The sequence below is a fragment of the Cyanistes caeruleus genome, chromosome 1 (genome assembly GCF_971803275.1).
Source record: "Cyanistes caeruleus chromosome 1, bCyaCae1.hap1.1, whole genome shotgun sequence".
Taxonomy (NCBI): domain Eukaryota; kingdom Metazoa; phylum Chordata; class Aves; order Passeriformes; family Paridae; genus Cyanistes; species Cyanistes caeruleus.
The window spans coordinates 37,306,645-37,327,568 of NC_141701.1; the positions used below are offsets into that span (position 1 = coordinate 37,306,645).

A 20,924-nucleotide genomic window follows, 5' to 3' on the forward strand; every position below is an offset into this window, starting at 1 on the left:
TAGATTTATAAGACCATGTGCAGGGGACTGCAAGAGCACAGCTGTAGCACCTCACACGCCAGCTTGGATCCAGGTGCAGTTTAGCCACTTCCACACAAGATCTCACCAGCAAGCCCACAAGGGCTCAGCTGGCTGCCTACCAAGCCTATTGCAGTTGCACTGTACGTTCCCATAATGCTGCTCTACTGAAACACTAGACAAAGATACTCATGCCTTTCCATCCCAAATCAGGTCCAGGTTCATTTTCACCACTCCAGGGGAGGCAGTACCAGACTCACCCTGCATTTTTACATAATCACCTGAAAGCTGGCAATGCCCTAGTACACAGTACTTGTATTACTCATAAAAGAAAGTGACTTTTGCAAAATCAGTATGTTAGACTTCCAAATATAAAAATCCTTGACTATATGTTGGGAAAATTCAAGAAAACAATGTACGTTCAGCAAAATGTCTACATTTAATGTTTAACTCTTGGCCATTTTCTAAACAACAATTTACTTACGCTTTTATGCATGAGACTGCTGAATATAACTGTATAACAGCATTAAAAAAGGTTGTATACAAGTTATTCAGTGATTTGTTTAATGCAGTGTGTTTTTCAATTGTATGCTCATTATAACTAGATTCCCAAATAATAGCAATGCACCTTTGAGGAGGAGTGCATTACTGTACAAGTGGGAAAGTGAGTCTTGCAAGATGTGATCTGCCTGTTGTGTCATGCCTGCACCTACTGCAAAGCCAACAAAAAGAGGCTTTTAAATCACAATATATCCGTATAATAACACTTTACATTATTTGTATAAGGAGTTTCCCAGATCCTATTACAGCATGAGAATCAAGAAGTCATGTCTCACCAATGCTTGCCCCCAAAACAACCCAAAACCACAACTACCAAACACTACAGATACTGCATTTAAGATAAATTAATCCTACAAACACTGAATGTAGAATTAAATCAACTTCAACATTCATATCATCGCACAAATAAACAAGTAATACAGTTTTACTATCCTTGAGACAAATCCAGGAAGAATGAATTCTATAACTGGTAACAACAATGCAAGAAACAGGTAAAGGAATAAGTTCCTGAAACTTCTGCCTCATGGAAGCTGTATGAAAGAGTAATAATAAGTTAAGGGCACAAGAATGTGAGTAATTTACTACACAAACTGCATCATAAAACTACATTTAGTTTTCACTTGCATATTATCAATAATGTCACTTGAATTTCACAGAAAGCTAATGGCAGGAGAAGAATCTGAGGACTTTGCTGTAAGCTGAGCATAACTAGAAAAATGAATCACTGATCCTTTTCAAAACTCAAGACTTTGCAAGTTCATCTTGGGCTAAAATCAGGTACTAGATCACGTTCAGCACGGCCAGCTCGTGGAACATGCTGCCCTCTGGTGGCAATGTGAAAATTAAATTTAATGCTTGGAACTAAAAATCGGGCAATCATTATTTCCTGGATTCCTTCTTACAATTACATGAAGAATGCTTAAAGGTTAAATGTATCACAAATTCTCAAGAATGACCCAGCCAACACCTAGGACTTCCTCCTCTCCAATTTCCTATCTCATCTTTTAGCAGTAAGATATGATATAGTTTGGTTGCTCTACTATTTAAGAATGCATTTGAAAACAGTAACAACATAGCAAACGAATGGATTTATGCCTAAAGCATTCATCATCCCAATGTATAAGTGGCACTGGATGGCCACTTAATAAAGTGAGATTCCAAAGCTCTGAGCAGCTCTTTTATACACACACAGTAAGCCAATGCTTTTTACAGCTAAATGTTTCAGGAAGAAGCCTAGCACACTAAAAGGGATGCATGAGGGGTTAATTACAAGCAGTAGTAAGGTGTTATATAATGGACTCACATGCCAAAAAGTACCCCAACATATTTGTAACCTTATATTTGAAGTATAAGTGCAAAGGCACAGACGAGAACTTGATGGCAGTTTATGTCCCCATTGAGGCACTGCCTTTCTGAAAAACTTACTGAGCTGATACACAGTACTAGAGCTCAAACTGACTTAAAAAGTCCTGTAACTGTTGTTGAGCAGTTACACAGAACAGAATACTTGAGTAAAAAAAAAAAAAAAATAAACCCCCCAGAACTAAGAATCCATTTCTCCAGCAGGTCAGGCAGGCAGTATCATACATGTCATGCTCTTCTAGAAGGCCTGACACATTCAGTTAACTGAGACCTTTAATTCTCATCATACCAAGCACCAAGGCCTGAAAACCACAGCAAGAGCCAGTTACTGTTGGGGCACAATCCAAGGATTTCCACAAGCACCTAAAAGCTGGGTATCTTCATTACAGCCAGGTGTCCTGCACCTTCTCCCTTCCTCAGTTGAACTGACATGAGCTTCAACTCCATTTTCTCATGGGAGAAACTGGCTAAAATGCTGGCTTTGCACAGCTGAAGAAGCAGAAGTCACAGAACTGTGATTTCCAGAGACTTGAAGGAATACTGGTTTTGGTACAAATTAAGATAAACCTAACTTTTGGGTTGGTTTTTTTTTTTTTTTTTTTTTTTTTTAAAGACTCATGACCTAGAAATCCTGGTCTTCTTCAAGTGCTAGTCAGATTACCTCTTGTGTGTCACTTTGCCTTGGTATAAAAATTATTAACATCCCATAACTTTCAAGTTTTATTAACTAAATCCCTGCTTACTATATTACCATGTAAAAGAACTGTTCCCAGCTATTAGTTGTGTTAAGGGAGGGTTGGAAGAAAAATAAAACACTCTAAAAGTCAGTTCAATTTTAGACACCTCTAAGAATCTAATCTGTCCACGAGATTTTCACTTTCACCCTTCAGAATGTTACAAAAGGCCATCTCCCTTATCTGTGCCACTGCTGAAGCTACAGGAACTTGGAATATTCATTATCCATTTAAGCAAAAGTATGAAAGAAGTTGCCTGAAGAGAAAATTAAGTTACAACTGAAACAGAACCATTGAATGACATTGATCTCCATGTCACGAAGCACTCCATGGCTCAGTCAAAACCATGAGTCTATTCAGATTTAATCCTAAATAAGGAATTCATTATTGCATTCTATTTCTGTGCAGACATCTTGGAATAACAAGCAATACTCTGAAGTTTGGCATAGGCACACTTCCATATAGGAAACATCTTACTAAAACCAACTCCCACACCACAAGTCAGTGATACACTGGCACAACTCAAATGAGATCAGCTTATGAACAGTGATGTTGTCTAGCACCGCTTTGACCAGCATCCAGAAAATTTTCTGGCTTAGGATTGGTCACATCATTAATAATTTTTAAAAGTACAAGTCTAGAATGAAATAATAATGCACAAAGCTACTGTAGCTTCCCAAATACAGCTAGGTATCCTTACTTCTTGAGAATCAGTGCACATAAATGGATTCAAACCATTGATATGCCAGGGACAAAGAGTTAAGTGCCATGTGCTACAGTGGACTACATGGTCACCCTGAGTTCATGGAGGTGATTCTACTCTGCCCCGCCCAAGCAGAAAGCGCTCAACAAACTCTGAACTGCAGGTTGCAGGTAAGAGCAAAATTAATAATCATATACTGCTGCTGAACTACCAATGAAAAAATGAATGTGATAAAATTGCTAATGTATCTTGCAAACAAGACAATAATAAAAAAAAAATCTCATGTATTTTGCTTTGGTTTAATGAGAGGTCAGAAAGTAATGGATGTTATAATTAAAATAAGTGCAAACCTGCCTGGGGTTCAGACCCCAGACTTATGTTTGTACAAGTGAAAAGCCTCCCAAATGAACATCACGGTGTTTTCTTAGAAAAAGTAAATAAGCAACACTGAAGTCTGCAAACAGATAAATAGATCACCCATACACAACTCAACAAAGTAGAGCAAATACAATAACCAAGATTCTAAAAATTAGCAAGGTTCTACCACAAGAAAGCTCACAGCCATGCATGTCAGAGTGTACACTGCTCTATCCAATCACCTTAGAAATCACTGAGGAGAAAAAAAAAGGAAATAAGCACAAAAAGTCAGTCAGTAATATTTTGATAGTTGGTTACCTTTACAGCCTTAGACAGAGGCTAAAAGGAAATCAGCAACAATCTCTGGCTTAAATAAATGATACTGCTGAAGAGACCAGCATTAACTGTCCTTGTACTGCAGTCAAATTACAAGCCTGTGCCTCATCTCCCTCCAGTACTCATTATATCCTCTCAGTGATGAAGAAATTTTTACACAATCCCATTCCATATGAAATACAATGATTTAACTCTGTGGTCACAGCGAATTCTTAGAAGTCTCCAAAGTAACTATGGAGGAAGAACCTGCATCTACTTCCCACTCCCTACCATCTATTACCTATTATGCAAACAGGAAGGAAACTTCTCCAACTGCCTTGCACAAAAGAAACAGCCAACAGGATGTTTTCCACTCCTTATCATCCATTTCTGTTCAAGATGTAGGTAAGGAGACAATCCTGAAGAACATTATGAATAATTTTAAACTGTTTTAAGATCCAAGCACCAAAAACGTCAATGTACTGCTTCAGCTACAGATTTACTAAGGTATTTCACAGCAGTGGAAATCAGGATTAAACAAGGGAAACAAAAACATTAAAAAACATTACCAACAGAAGCTGATTTGCTCTTATAAAGAAACTGCTGGAGGTTAGGACTTTGCTTCCATAGCTGTCAACTATTCTACATAACACCACTTTTTTGTGTGTATCGAGAACACCATTTAAGAATACACCTGTCACTGAAAAGGATTATATCCTAAAGCTTTCCCACCAGAATTAGAAAGTTAGTACACACATGCATCAGTCACTTGTACAATCACAAGGAGAGGATTCTACTTTTATCGAAAAGGAACTTTATTTGATAAAGAACTAAATGCTCATTTGCCTCCTGATAATCAGATCCATTTGACACTGGACAATTCATTCAGAAGGATGTATTTTTTGATGCAAAAAGAGGTGATAATGTTAGAATGAGGTAGTAATAAATTTTGTGGAAGTCACCTGTAGCTTACTGCAACTTTTTGAAAAACTTAAATATTTCATAACTAAAAGATGACCTCATTGGTCATACACCATTTTGAATTTAGGACAGCTTTGGAAAAGAGTAACAATAGATTATGTACTATAAGAAGCTGAACTAGGTCAGTGTGGATGAACCAAGTGTGGGATTGAAAGACATGTGAAGCAATCTTTCTGCTGTACATAGCACTAGCATCTCAGCTGGAGGTGTTGGTCCACCACTGTACTTGTCTGGCTGCAACACAGTTTTCTTTACAGCAGTCTGCATGGTGCTGTGTTTTGGATTTATGACTAAAACAGTGTTGATAACACACCAATATTTTAGCTACTGCTGAGTCAAGATTTTCTGTTTCTTACACTGCCTTCTCCTGACAGTGATTAGGCTTAGGGTAGGCAAAATTGTGGGCAACACAAACTAGCCAGGACAGCTGACCAGAAGTGGCCTGAGGGATATTTCATATTGTATGATACAATGCTCAAGAATAAAAACCAAAGGCTCTGTTTCTCAGAGACTGCCTGAGATTCAATTTTTTTTGTAGGAAGTCGTGAGTGGCTGCCTTTCTGTCACTTTTCACCCATTTCTTTCCTTAATTTTTAAACTATCTCAGGCCCTGAGTTTTATCTTGTTTTGGCTCTTCTGGTTCTTCCCCCCATCAGAGGCACTGAGTGAGCAACTCGGTGGGTATTCAGTTGCAACTGATCTCAAGCCAGCATGACTACCCTTCAATAAATGAATGCAGTAAACCAAGGTGAAAGATGCAAGAACTCACATGTGTCCAGAAATGTAAGCTATAAGCCAAACTTGAAAAGACCTAAGTTCTTTGAAGTAGCAAAAACTGAAAAACTTAGTCAAATACATAGCAGACTACAGTAACCAAGACAATAACCTCTCCAGCAGCTCTGTAGAGGACAGAAAATAGAAGTTGTGTGCAAATTGAAGAAGATTCCTAGTAGGTAGTAGAGAGGAAAGATGATGATAGCACAAACACCAAAGTACTGCGAGAGATTGCTCTGAAGAGCTCATGATATACCAGGAGCCTTTAGAACAGGTTACAGTGACATCTGCCAAGAGTACCAATAGCTTGGCTTGCTTTGGACTAGCAAATCTATTCCAGCCTTACTTCTTATATTTCATGGCAGACAGAAGTTAGTCATTTCTCTGATCAAATACTTCAAAAAACCCTGCAAGTCCATTAATTAAGAAGTCTCAACAATATAATTAGTGCTGTGTAATCAATTGCCACAGACTGTAGGTTGTAAAACATACAGTGCAAAACACTGTCTTTCTCATAATATATAAAGTAGTTAATACAAGTTAAGGAACCCAAAATCTAGAGTAGTATCTATACAAACAAGTGTAACTGCTTTAGTAAAAAGCCAGTGTTGAGCAAAGTTACCTCCTCTACATTGGAAGCAGTTTTGGCAGACGTTTCCATAAAGATAAGTCCATGTTCTCGTGCAAATGCTTCACCCTCCTCTTTCTTAACTTCTCGTCTAGATTCTAAATCACTAAGATAGAAGAAAAAAAGAGAAGTTAAATTGCATGGTCTAATATGTCCATATAAAGATTATTCTTCACAGACATGCTTATAAGCTTGAGAAGCCAAGAGTCCCCATCAGAGCATGGGTACATAACTTGTCAAGCCCTGCACTTACAGCATACAGAACAGTCACAGGCACCACACTTACTTGAGCTATACATCCTAGCTAACATAAATCTTATCAAAGACTTCATGAAATAGCTTTCTACAGGATGAGTGTGTATTTATCTAGGTATTCCTTCAGTACTCACTTTAGACATTGTATTTTCACTACGTATCACCCTCTTCTAATATTATCTACCAATTCAATACTATAAAGCTGAGCTGATAAAGGAGCTTTGTAAATTATTAATATTAAACATAATTTTAAAAATAAAGTTTGTTTTTTCTATTCAGTAGCAAAACTTCATACAGTCAATTTCTCTTCTGATAAAAACTTAAAAGCACAAATAAGTTCTTGTGAACTACATTAGCTGCTTCCTCCCAGTAAGCTGGCATTTAGGTTGTGAAACTCCTTGCCCTCCAGCAGTAACAAAAATTGAAGAAACTGTTAGGCAAGTTCTTGGTTCCTGCTTTCCAAGTCCATTTAATTCAAAGTTAAATATTACCCAAAAAAGCAGAAAAAAACCCCTCTTGGACCAGACAACTAGAGACAAATCCATTTCTCTAAGTCATACAGACACAAGTAATTAACCCTTACTTTTTAAAGATTATTTAAGAACAAGGAATTCACAATTTGACCTTCTTTCTAAGTATATTGCATCTTGAGCAATAAAAATGATATATTTATTATTGATGTATAAGTGCAAGATTTATATTTCAATGAATTTTCATCTAAGTTGTACATGCATAAGTATCTTCTTAGATACAAATTTTTAACTAAACAGCATACAAATAGATATATTTAATTTGCAGTCAGTATACAAATTAGAAGTCTCATACTTGAGTTCAGTGTTTGCCAACTTTGTAATCATACATATATTAAAAATAAGTAATACTCACTGTGGCATCTATTTTGCAGGAAAGAAGGTTTTTGTAATTTTTAACTAAATGCTAGCTTAAATGAGTCACAGAGTCTATACAATTCAACATATTATTTAAATATTAAAAAAAAATGAAGACAAGGATACGAGATATATCTTCTCAAAACAATTTTGAAGTTTATGTTCATTATATTTAAGCTCTCCCAGTATTAGCTGACATTTTTTTCAACCTGAGGAATGTCTTTATTTGCTACTACCATGCTACTCTCAAAAATACCTTATTCAAAACCTTGATTCATTTCAGTGTTATCTCCATGACAGAACATAGACAAGTAACTTTTTACTTGAAATAATGCAGTTTTATCAAAAACTGCAATGACAGCCCAATCAAAACTCAATACTGATACCTAAATACAGTCTTAAATATCTTTAACTGCTTCTACTAACCACAGTTGTCTTCCTCTCTCCATTCCAATAATTCGAAGCATTTGGTCTTACTAGATCAATATAGCTATGCTTTGTTCTGGAAAGAAGATTAGGTACAGTATTTGTAATGTTTTAACACTAGTATTTGTAATGTTTTCAACAAACAGCCATTATATTTCAAATTAAATTCTCAACACTCTTCAAATCCAGCAATAAGTCAGTATTACAAACTTATGTCAAGTGCACTTTTGGGAGTTGTAAGAACAGTATTTATTTCTTCAAAACTACTATGCTAGCATACACGTTCTTCCTTCCATCCATCTCTAGTAGTAGACCCTACCAGAAGAACTCATTCAGGATAATGCAATAAAATTGAAGGAGTTTTCTTCTTATCCTCCTTGAAAATAATAACTTTTAAAAAGGTAAAAGTTTTAACTCTTAACAATTTTAGTTCACGTGGCACCTTAATCTGTAACAATTTACTGTGCAAATTTTAAGTATATTAATTGTTTGAATAAAACATAATTGTAACTGGGAATTACTGGGCTAGCTGCAAATAGCAAATCAGTCTGCATCAGCAGAATTCAAGACATGAAAATTTAGTTTAACAGCGAAGAATAATCAGAAAGAGTTACAGATGTCAATTAAGTATGCAAATTTATCTCAAGTAAACAGTACACTTTACTGTTTCTCTCAGTGCCATATTTTTACTCACACAAGTATAAAAACAGTTGGTCAGGGCCATCACGGGTTTACCAAAGCTTCATTTAATAAAACAAGACTACATTTTTTATATTAATTTGTCAAGATTATGCCTAACACATTCCTTAATTAAAAAGAAAGTTGTTAGTCATTTACCAGATAATGTAAAAAAACACTGACAAACTTGACACTTGCTTAATATGTACCATAGTTTTCAGGAGGAGATAGAGGGTGATGGGACAGTGGGGGAAAACTGAAGGGAGAAGAGGGGAAAAAGAAGAAAACAAGAGTTCAACAGGCCTGAACAGCAAACCTGGACTCACTATCACAAAGCTGCCTCTCACCAACATCTAAGAAATGATCTGTCTGCTCATGAAATTTTCAGGGGCATGCATACACACCATTATTTCAACTGGCATCTTTCTGAAGAACATCAACTGACATCATCTTCAAAAATTGCCGAGGCATGGAGACAAATTCAAGTCAATTACACAAAGGCCCATAATTAATGGGTTATTAAATTCTAAGGTGATGCTTTTGATATTTTGAAAAAATTCTGCATTCATAAAAAAAACAATTCTAGATATGATACTATAATTCACTGGAACAAGAACCAGAAGAATTACAGAATGTATTCACTGATATATTTTCATTAAGACTTTTACTACCAAGTCTCAGCATCAACAGGGAATAATTTTAGAATTTTAGACAGTGTAGCTGATGAGAAGACCAAGTATGGAATTGATTACAAATTGGGTAATACTTTCACAACTTTTACCTGTAATTTCATCACCTAGTGAATTTACCAGGAAACAGTGAAAATGCATTCTCTGACCCTTATCCCGGCTAAGAGGTACAGAATATGGAAGAGAGCTTGTAAATCAGAAGTGTTTCCATCATTTAGGTATGCACTTCTTACATTTGAGAGAAGTCTTCGATGTGAGTCCTGTACTACAGGGTTTTTTTTAAAATGAAATTTTCTCTGATGTGATACTTAACCAAAAACTTCAAAGCACTTGAGAACACCTCAAATTAGGAATCATATTCTCTTTATAAGGGAGAGATCTGGGTGTTTCTAATTGGTGATTCCAGAAACAAAAAAGCATAATGAGAAAACTCATATAACCCACTGCTTCATGCATTTGCAATCAATCCTTTGGAATAATATTATCTCCTAAAACAGATATTTGGAACATAACATAGTTGATCCATGTACTGCACATTGTCTTAGTCTAAGTAGAACAGGAAAGGTTTTAGGCTCACCACAGAACTATGCACAGTGACAGAAGGGAATTTAAAGCTAGCATATTGCCTACAAGTAAGAAAACCCAAAAGCTGAAATACAGAGAAGTCAAGTCTTTCCCTCTTACAAAACAGCAGCTAATAAAATTTTACCTTTTGTTTCCAATAAGCATTATAACCATGTTGGAATTGGAATGCTGACGAGCATCTTCTAACCAAGTTGTCAAGTGATTGAAAGTGTCCCTCCTAAGTGTAGAAGAGAATGAACATTAAAAACAGTATTTTAAGAACTCCTTCCCCTGTTAGTCCACTTCTCTACTTGAATAACCAACTCATTTATTAGTGCACATGCTCTAGGGATAAAAGCTAGTAATCCCTTTGTGAGAGGGAGAATGGGTGAACAAAAATTTAGCAAACAAGGAGTGTTAATGAACTCTGCCTAAAAAGTAATTGAAAACATGTTTGCTACAAAGAGTAAAGAGGATTCTTAGAGCTGTAAGAATCTGTAATTTTATATACATATAAAAACTGAACAGAATTTTAAAAGTACCCATCAGCTTTAACCAAGACAAACAATAGTACAAATAAACACATACTCATAGTAGTATTTGTTTTACTGAAAGCAGAAAATGGTTGATAACTTTTATATGAGTTTATAAACTGAATAATAAATTTAGCAGTAAAATCTTTTAAAGTGAGGTACATTAATGTGACCCATTACAGTTTTTACAGAAGGTGTAAACTAAGTAATAAATCCTGTGCTTATAGAGTGGTTCTAAGATATTGTATTTTGTTTATGAATCAAAAATTCCTTTACTGGAAATCCAGAAGAAAGAATACATTACTTCCTGATATTTAAATGTAAAAAGGGAACAAAAGGAAAAATATCTAGTAAATCTCTAGCACAAGTTGTAGCCCAATTGAACAACAAGATCCAAGACCCACAAATGGAGGCACACAACTTAATGGGACTTTGGAGCCTGAACATTTTCATAAACCAGCCAGAGTACTCACAGTTTTACAGATAAACTGTGTATAGATACTTTATTTAATACAGAAGGGAAACTTCAGTAACTTCTGAACAGCTACTAAAAAGTATCAGATTAAGACCTGTATTTTCCAAACCTCAGAAACACAGCAATGGCACAAGTTTCCTGGTATTCTCTATGGAACCAAACTACTATGTTTTACTATTTCACCCCTTTGCAGAATAGGACTTCAGTAAAGGTAATCTGTTTAAATTAAAGAAAAAATACCCCTTATGATAATAAAACACTAGAGAGGAATTAATGAAATATTTTCAGGCATTTCACAATAAAGGTAATCCAGAGGTCAATGGTCAATAGTTTATAAAAATATTTTATTTCATTCTTCCTAAGATTCTATGCATGCTTTCTCAACTATCATACAGACAAAACTGGAAGTATATAGGTTATATATGCTGTATCTTGACTTAGAGCTCTTAAAAAAAGTTGACACAATGTTAGATTACCAGTATCTATACAAAAAACCAAGCTAGATGAGACACTTAGCACTACTGTACACCATAGCACAAGTCTACAAAGACGTATCATTATAATCTAGTTGGTATTCTCACCTTGTAATGTCATACACTAGCAAAGCCCCTGCAGCCCCTCTGTAGTATGATCTTGTGATGGAACGGAAGGACTCCTGTCCTGCCTGTAGAACACAAAGTTTCATTACTTCATATCTAATACTTATTTTTGGTTCCTGAAAACCACGAACTTAGAATTACAGGATCATAGAATTCTAGTTTTGAGAGATGGGGATAAGGAAGAATAGGGATGGAAATCAGAAAGGGGACAACTGGGGACAAAGTCTCCAACAGTAGCAAGAGAAGGCACATAAGGAGAAGACACCAACTACAACACAGTGCTGTTAAAAAAAAAAAAAAAAAAAAATCGGAACAAGACCTCCAAACCTTTTTTGGCAATCCCTGACAACCCAATTTACTGAATGGCTTCACAATACATGAATCATTATTAGAGCACAGAATGGACTCCTAGCAACTAAGCTCTGAAGACAAATTTGAAAGGAAGCAAATAACCCAGAGCTTCACATTTGAATTCAATAACCCGCTCCCTGGGGCAGCTGTTGACACTAGAATAAATAAAGTCCATTGTAAATAAATGATGAATGACATCTTTACGCCCACCATCTGCTGGTGTAAAGGTTGTTGGAAGGCCAAGGATGCAGATTCTATCCGTTATATCATAAACTGCAGCCAGCTTTCAACAGCCTTCAGATGGAATTCTTTCAGTAATCATTTTATTAAGAAAAAACAGAAAATGGTTGTGAATTCAATTTTACACAATTCTGCTCCACAGTTAATCAATTTCCTCTGTACTTGATAAATAATGCTTGTCAAAGCAGCTACAGGATGCAACAGTCATCTTCATATACGCTGTGAAAAACTTCAGTCAACATGTATTAGATAGTTCTCACAAAAAAGTATTCTGTAAAACTCTCAGCACTTAAAAGAATGTGCTCAAAAGAATACAGTGCCGAAAAATAAATATTCATGGTTGCAGATCTTCAGCTCCTCATGCTCATGTTTTTCAGAAGAGCTATCTAGCACTTGACACTTGCTAGAAGAAATATTTACTTCTAATATTTAGCAATAACAGATGCCTTAGCATAATTCAAAGATAACACAGAACATGTTTAAGAAATATGAATGCTGAAAAAAATCCCTATGCGCAGTAAATCTGTAGAACTATAGGAAATTGCCCTGATTTAAAAACATTAAACATAAGAATGAAATATTTACTAAATACAAGGTACCCTTCAGGCATGCCTACAAAATTAGTATATGGACTTTTTCCTCTCACAGTTATCGTACTTTTCTTAATACTAGATCTTGAATTCAAAGAGAGCTTAATCTAGATACTGTCAATTCAACAAGAACAGTGACACAAGTTTAGACTGTTCAGTCCTCAGAAATCATCCTTATCTTCCAGAATAAACAGTAACTTCTATTTAAGAAAACACTATCTTAGCCATTCCAGTGGAAACAATTATAAACACAGTAAAACACTTTCAACATCATTAGAATACACTCATATATGCCCTTGGCCAAGAGTCCAAGTACATCTTCATGTAAACCTCAGTAACATCTTTATGTAAACTTTGTCAATAGAATACAGACAACCAGCAGAATACACCAAGAAAGAGCAAAAAACAAATAACCAACAGTTTTTTAGCATAATACCTGGTTTCCTACAGAGAAATTCAAGTAAGCTTTACCACTTTTTCTTGGTGTGGTGACTAGCTCAAGTGGATGGTAGATAAATGAAACATTTCCCTGCTAAACTGACAACTTACCAGGGTATTCCATACATTGCCTAAAATCATATATGACCTGGACTTCACCTAACACATTAAGATTGCCTGTTACACCTTCATAAATTCCACCCTGACATGAAATTGTTCACCTCCCTGAGTAAGTTAATCATGATCAAGCAACACTGTCAGAGGTTCTAGCAGATCTTACAAAAAAGTATGAATCGGGAATTCTTAAGAGAATCACTTACTTTCACAAGTTCAGTATATAAATCCTGAAAGTACTGTAATAACTTTAATTGCATTTCATTTGACAATGGGGAAATTTAAGTATCATTGCTTCCTTAAGGAAAGGGTGGAAAAAGGTACCTTCTTTGGTGAAGGGATCACATTCTCCATAGAGCAATAATTGGACAATACAAATTCAACTCCCTTTCATTCTAAGCAAAATAAAACTGTTTCTATAAAGAAGCTCCATGATACTAATGCTTATTTTATCTATGACGTAAAAATGTATTATATAATAAAAACACATTATATATAAAATTTACTGGCTACTTTAACAGTATTATTCTGAATAAGATTTAGAAGGTCAATATAGGGTTAATATAGAAGGTCGAACATAGGGTTAGGCATGAAGAATACTTTCCACAGCTTTATTTTTTTTTTGCATCATTGTTACTTTACTTCATCTGACAATTTCCTCTCTGTGTGCTCCCCTTTTTTCCAAGGGGACAAGCTATTTCAAAAGTCAAAATAAGTCAAAACTGAAAGAAAGTGGCTACTAGCCAAAATTTACTTTAAAAAATCCCAAGTGTGCTATAATTGTACTTTATCAGTCCTACAAAGTAGGACCTACCCAAGCTTAGCTGCTTGTTACAAGGAACAACAGATAGAAGCAGCAGTATAGAAGCTCAGTATACATTAAAATCAGCCTCAATACCAGAGAAAGGCCCTTTATCTTAAGTATAATTTTGTTATTACCATCTCTTTCGTGTTCCTGCAAAATCCAGCACTTACTTGTTTTTATCTCTCTTCCATATTAAAAAGCTTTTTTTCACAGAACAAGTTGAGATGAGAAAGGGACCTCTGGAGGTCCCCTATTCCAACCTCCCTGGCTCAAGTAAAGCCATTCAAAGCAGATCGCTGAGTTCCACATCCAGATGGTGGGGGAGGCAGGGGGCTGTGGTGTCAGGAATAATAGGGGCCATAGTAAGGAAACAAATATCAAACAGGGTATTTGCCAAGACAGTATTACATCCAGTACAGGTGACACAAGCTTTAGCTCCAAGACAATCCGAGGTTACACCCACTGTCAGAGTTAAGCTGCAGTGGAAATGGGAAGATGGAGGATGTTTCTGGTAATAGCCACACCTGACAGCTACTTCACACAGAAACTCCAGCTCAGACACGGGTGCCTGCAGGAACCTGTAACTGCACACTGAGCAGGCCTCAACATGCCTCCTCCTCTCTCTTCAAAGAAACAGGTGCTAGGTCTGACACAAGTAGTTCACTAATCATGAAAAAATGTGAGCCTCTGATAAACAAGCAATTTTTCAAGTGCTAAGTAACATTCTTTTTTGGCTGTTTCCTACTCTGTAAGCTTTTACCATACCATAATAATTCACAGGAACAAACAAACCTTCTGATAGGAGAGACTTGTCTGTATAGGCATAGTTTTAGAAGTCATAGATCTTCAAGCAAGTATGAAAATCTTCATCCCTGCTTCAACTGCAGAGACGTATATCCCATGTGCTTTTCAAAGCATACTTTGGTATAGAGACCAAAACACAGTTTGAAAATAACAATATAAGAACACTAAGCACTATCAATCATCTCAGGTCACTAAGATACATGGAGTTTTAGGACCTGCACTAGTGTTTTCAGGAACATTTAAGCTATGCAACCATGTTATCATGGTATCTCTGGCATATTTAAAACAATACTCCAGGTGTTACTATTTCCACAGGAAATACTGATGTAATTTCCAAGTATGTGGTGTAGTTGCATCAGTTGCAAAATATGCAGGCAAGCCCTTGTTTTCAAGAATTACTTGCAAGTCCCTTAACTGCATATTTTTGATTCTATAAAGTAAGGGAAAAAATGAAAAGAGCCATAACGCAGGATAAGAAAGTAGTTTATGAAACAGCATCCAGAACAGTGTATAACACTAGGAAAAAAAGTTCATTAATTTTGCTGAATTCTCTATTCTCAATGCAGAGGAATTTGTAAAATTTCTTCAAGGACCAAGTTATCTGAGAATGTCCCAGCAGGCATTCAGCGTGCAAGCTGACCAATGCTTTTTATTAGGAGGGAATGTTAGAGTACACATCCACACGCAATATGAGAAGTACAAACCACCTAGTTAGTAGCTCTAGATTCCCTCACTCTGAAAACAGGCATACATGTGTGGTATGTTCAAAACCGGTGTCAGAACATTTCATTCACTTTGGGAATTATTATTTACCTGTTTACACTTTCCTAAGTTACAAAGAAGACTGAAAAGACATCTAAGAAATAACCAACTCACAAGTGTCATACCACCTGTGACAGCTGCCAGCTGGGAACTACTCCACAAAGTTGATCCCTGGAATAAAATGTTCCAGAAAGAAAGAGGAGCAATGCATATCTTTAAATATAGTTTTGAAAGTTATAAATACATTAACAGCCCCTTAGTCACATGTCAGCTTGTTTATACAAATGCATTAATCTTTCTTGCAATCTGTCTCCAATCCAGAAAAACAAGAATTTTAAGGTGGTTTACTAGCATGTATGACAAATAGGCACAGAAGTAGTGTAAAAATAAAAAACAACCCCTGCTGTTTCCAGCAAAGACATTCCCAAACAAAAACAGAACTAAAAATGCTTAAGAAAAAGAATCTATCACAGTATATGAAAGAATTTATGTGACAGATTTAGTCAAGTTACATGTTGCTTGAGAATAACCCTGCCAGCATGCAGTAAGAACTGAAATTTCAAGAGGACTAAAAATCCCCAAGGATGAAACTGTACATATGTCTAAATACAGATAATTTGTACATCTGCCTTTTCTTCTGCTGGTGTTGAATAAATGCCACTTAGATATTCAAAGCAATTCCAAACACATCACAGAAACAAAGCTTTAGCCTTCCATTATCAGAAATACACTTATAACTTGAAAGAAACTCTATTTGAAACCTTTAGGTTTTAAGTAGCAACCCACACTAAAGTATGAGTTCTACTGTGCAAGAAGTGATTCCTACTCCTCATATTTAAGGCCTTATTCTAAGCAAGCACTTGCTCTTGTAGAAATCTTGTAATTATTGCAGAAAGCATAGATAAACTGCCAAGAAATCACAAAGCAATTCATAAAATAACATACCAACAATACTATAGTCAACCAAATACATTAAAGCATGACAAAGGTTTATGAACACTAAGCTAGAAGGTGTATCAAGTTGCCTTAGCTACCTAAAGTGACATCATGGGTGTGAACAGTAACTTAAGCTACTGGCATTGAAGTCTAGATGATGGTTGAATTAATAAACAAATAGCAACAGGAATAACTATTACACAGACAAATCTCCCTGCCTCACTCCTCAATCCATGGATCCAGAAATAAGTTAATCCTCCCACGTGGCAGGAAACACAGTCTGTGACTGATGATCAGACTAGTTTCACAAACTAAAGTTGATCCTCTCTAAGTTCTTCATGTAACCTCACAGCAGCGTAACAGAGGGCCATGAGATCAGCAATATGCATGCAGGTAACATAGTTAAAAAGATTAGTAAAAATCTAGTAAAAGAATATTCCAACTGCTCACAAACATATGATTATGTTCTGACTACCAAAGCAAGTAGAAAACATTACAAAATAAACAGGTAGTGAAGAGCTCTTGGGGGTGAACCCTAGATCCTAGCAATTGTCAGTCACTAGGATGAATATTCATTTAATGAATAAAGAGAACTTTACTTGGTTCTAATAGATCCAAACCAATTGCAAACACAAGAAAAATATCTTTATTTCCAAGAAGTAGTAGTATATTCAGAATATCTGAAAGTGAAATATGCCTTTAACAATTATGCCTCCAGTCTTCCACAAACATGTTTTTGAATACAAGCTCTCAACTACTGGAAAACACTATCAATTCAATTAGAAAGTACACTTGTATGGAAATCCAGAAACTACTTGAAATTAGTTTATAAAAACCAATTATTTCAGATATTTAGTCTGTCTAAGCAGGACCAAAGTGCTATATTCAAACATAATAATGAATTAATGTTTTTAAAGCATGGATTTCCATGAAATAAAGCTGTAATAGATACAAAATATATAGTATTCCAGTAAACAGGAGAAGTTAATTTTCATACCAATTTAGAGAACACCAGCATTATTTAGTGTCATCACATATCTCTCCTACTGCAGTGTCTGACAAATAGCCTCTTTCAATTATTGCTTACTTTTCCTCATCAACAATGACTTCTTAGTAACAGCCAGTGCAATACAGAACATCCCCCTCAACAACAAAACCAAGGCCACTGACTCAGCCTGGTAACAAGCCCAGTTATCTCTCCACGACAATGAACTTTTTCTGAGGAGAAGCAATTTCTGTATGTCTTAATGTTTCTCTGCTGCCACAAGACAACCAGCCTTATCAACAGAGCTTATTTAAACTCAAAAAGCTTAACAGCTTCCAGAACAGTCATTTTAATCCTTACTAGTGGCTGTAAAACCACTTCTAGCTCCCTAAAAGTTATGTGTGCAGCTGACACTAGCTCAAATTCTACACTTCCACAAAAGAGTTGCTTAACGTATCATAATAGGCAATTACCAGCTAAGCAGTTCAAACAAAAGTATTTCTCAGTCCATCCAACTACTGGAAGCCATTATTAAGACTAAAGACGAAAGAAAAGAAATAATCTAGATACTAAAGACACACCAACAAACAATTTGGTCCAATACCTCTTCTTCACAGACCTAAGAACACCAAAAAGGAATAGTGAAACCCAAAGACCCACAGAGCTAAACACCTGGGTGTGCCACGGCACACACAGCAGAAAGCCTGCAGAGCCCAGCAGTGGGGAGATCCAGAACAGCCTGCAGCTGGGAGAGAACAACAGGACACTATTTGCTTGTGCAGACATGAACAGCAGTAGAGCTGTGACGGCAATACATGACATTAAGAATGCAAAGATCACAATGAGTATCTTTCATGGAATACAGATTTTTGTTTGTGGAGTTTTTTTTGGAGGGGAGGGGGCTGTAGCTAGGTGTGTTTTTGCCTCAGACTAGTTTTACTAGACTGCCAGCTCACAGGACCAAATACTGGACTACAATTTCTAATAGGCATACGTGCATTCCTTAAGCATATCTTCCAGTCTGGCCTCATCCAAAAGGAATTCAGTTCATGTACTCCCACATGGAAAACAGACTACAGAAGAGAGAACTAACTTCCATAATATCCTGCTAATCCAAACTAGAACGATAACAAAAAGGTAAAATATTATTGGGTTATCATACAAGAAGGACACACAAATGGATCTCACAGACATGCAAGAGTGTTAGCTTCAGTTGTCCCTGTAAGGTGCAACATATTCCTGCAGTGGCATATGCTGCAGCTTCCATATATTCCCATTACTATGACACACCCTTCCTTGGGGCTGCAGTGATCTGCTGAAGACAACACAAAATGAGCACTGTTGCACAGAAATATCTAGCCAGAAAAACCTGAATTTTAGTGTTTGATTCTCTTAAGCAAGCAAGTTCATTGTTAAGCAATGCAAACAAGTTTTATCGAGTTCTCCACGTATGCCTCTGCTCAGGATGCATCCTGTTCAGTGATGAAGTAGAAGCAGGTGTATAAGGCCAGCACCAAATTAGAGAAGGGCTAGTTCTATGACTCAGCAAGAACCAACCGAAAACATAAATAGTTCATGCGTTTCCCTAGCAACAGGTGTAAAATGAACCTTCTCTCATCAAACAGAAGTTGTTACACCTTAATAAATACAGAGATAGCACCAATAACAGCTACCAGTTTTGGCTAACAGAAAACAAAAAAAATGCTCAATGCAGATACAGCACAGTAACCTTGGTCATTATGGATTTTTGTGTACCTTAACACTCATAAGTAAAATATCTCTTGAGAATTACCTCATCATACTTCTTATTTCTGCCATTCCTTCACACCTTTGTACACAAGATCAATACAAAACAATACAGTGGAATTCAGATATGCTGACAAACCAAGACTGGATTAGAATACAAATATCCTATGTTTTAAAAATCAGATTGCATACAGTTAAACTGTATTGCATATAGTTAAACTATGACCAGTATACTGTCATTCACTGCATACAATTTATAAATTATTAAGTACAACACCAGCAATACAATCTACTCAGTGTACGAAAGCTTTCAATTAATATTTTTAATTTATGTATGACATACTTAAGAAGCTAGTCAGATAAAAATCCCTGCACAGATAGAATTTATAAATTATAGTCATTATAAAAAGCATTTGGGTTGCCATTTTGGCTGGACAATTCACACGTATTCAAGACAACAACGAGACTGCAAAGAGTCACTGAGTCAGAGGCACTGGGAAAAGCATGATGTACTGAAACACAGTTGAAATTCATTCATATCCAAGGCAGTTAACAGAATCAGTTCCAAAGCCAGTGAAAGACAGGAGTAAAATTAGTACTTTTGCCTACAATCTGCCCCCATTTTAGAAAACAAGGTCCAATATAGGCATTCACTCACATAGTCACACTATATAGTAAGGGTTTGATTTATAAAGCTACTTTTTATGCAGGTATTTGCTTGTTTATTGAACTTAAAAATGCTCAGCCACCTTGGTAGTCTGCAATTCTACTACTGGAGTAGTCCACCATTATAATATAATATGCCCAGGACAGAAAAAGCCTAAAGTAAGCTGACCATATCAATCTATGCCTTTTTCTTAGAACTTGCAAGGAGGCACAGGTGTTAGGTGACATTTCAAGTAAAGAACTTTCAAATTAAGTTTACATACCTATGAAATTCACTAAAATATTACATTTATTTACATTTTTATATACACATGCACATGTGTAGGCATGCATATATGAATGTGTGTTCCTTCACTGATTTTCTGTACCAAAAAGAGTACATGCATGAGGCTAGGCATCATGTAACAGTTTCTAAAGGTATCATAAAATGCTTTTAGAAAAGGAAACAGGCAACTCTGCCTCAGGAAACAGTCAAATACATTGAAAAGATATAGCTACCAGTATGAACATCTCAAACCTGCTTCATCACAAGTGTAGACAGTGATCCTGACTGCTTTATAGTAAAGTGACTGACAACACAAGAAAAGCCATTTTCTTAACCTGAACCCCCTCAAAAGTCCAAGTCTGAATTTTGGAAGGTGTTTTGAAACTTAAAGCATTTACCCCTACTTGACTGAAATATTTACTGTCTTGAACTTGTATTCATTCTTCAGTCTTCTATGAAAAGTGATCCATGTGCTTTCTTCTACCTTGGAAATGCAAGCATTTCCTCTAAAGAACTCTTGATTAAAGGTAGCAGACACATCACAATTTCACAACAGAATTTTGTCTTCAACAAATCTTGCATGAATGCACAAAGGAAGATTGTTTTGAGAAATGTCAGTTCTTGGTAATATAGAAGACTTTCACCAAACAGTGAGGCAGTATGAATTCCAGTCCTATAAATCT

At 36.0% G+C, this 20,924-nt stretch overlaps 1 protein-coding gene across 1 annotated transcript in view; it reads right to left on the reverse strand.

Annotated features, from left to right (window-relative positions):
* Positions 1-20,924, reverse strand: part of RAB2A (RAB2A, member RAS oncogene family) — a 43,485-nt gene that overhangs the window by 6,390 nt on the left and 16,171 nt on the right. The window contains exons 4-6 of the mRNA XM_086887160.1: positions 11,522-11,604; positions 10,078-10,170; positions 6,428-6,539 (exon numbers count right to left, since the gene is read on the reverse strand). Coding sequence (XP_086743286.1) covers positions 6,428-6,539; positions 10,078-10,170; positions 11,522-11,604 — 288 coding nt within the window. The remainder of the gene's footprint in view (positions 1-6,427; positions 6,540-10,077; positions 10,171-11,521; positions 11,605-20,924) is intronic.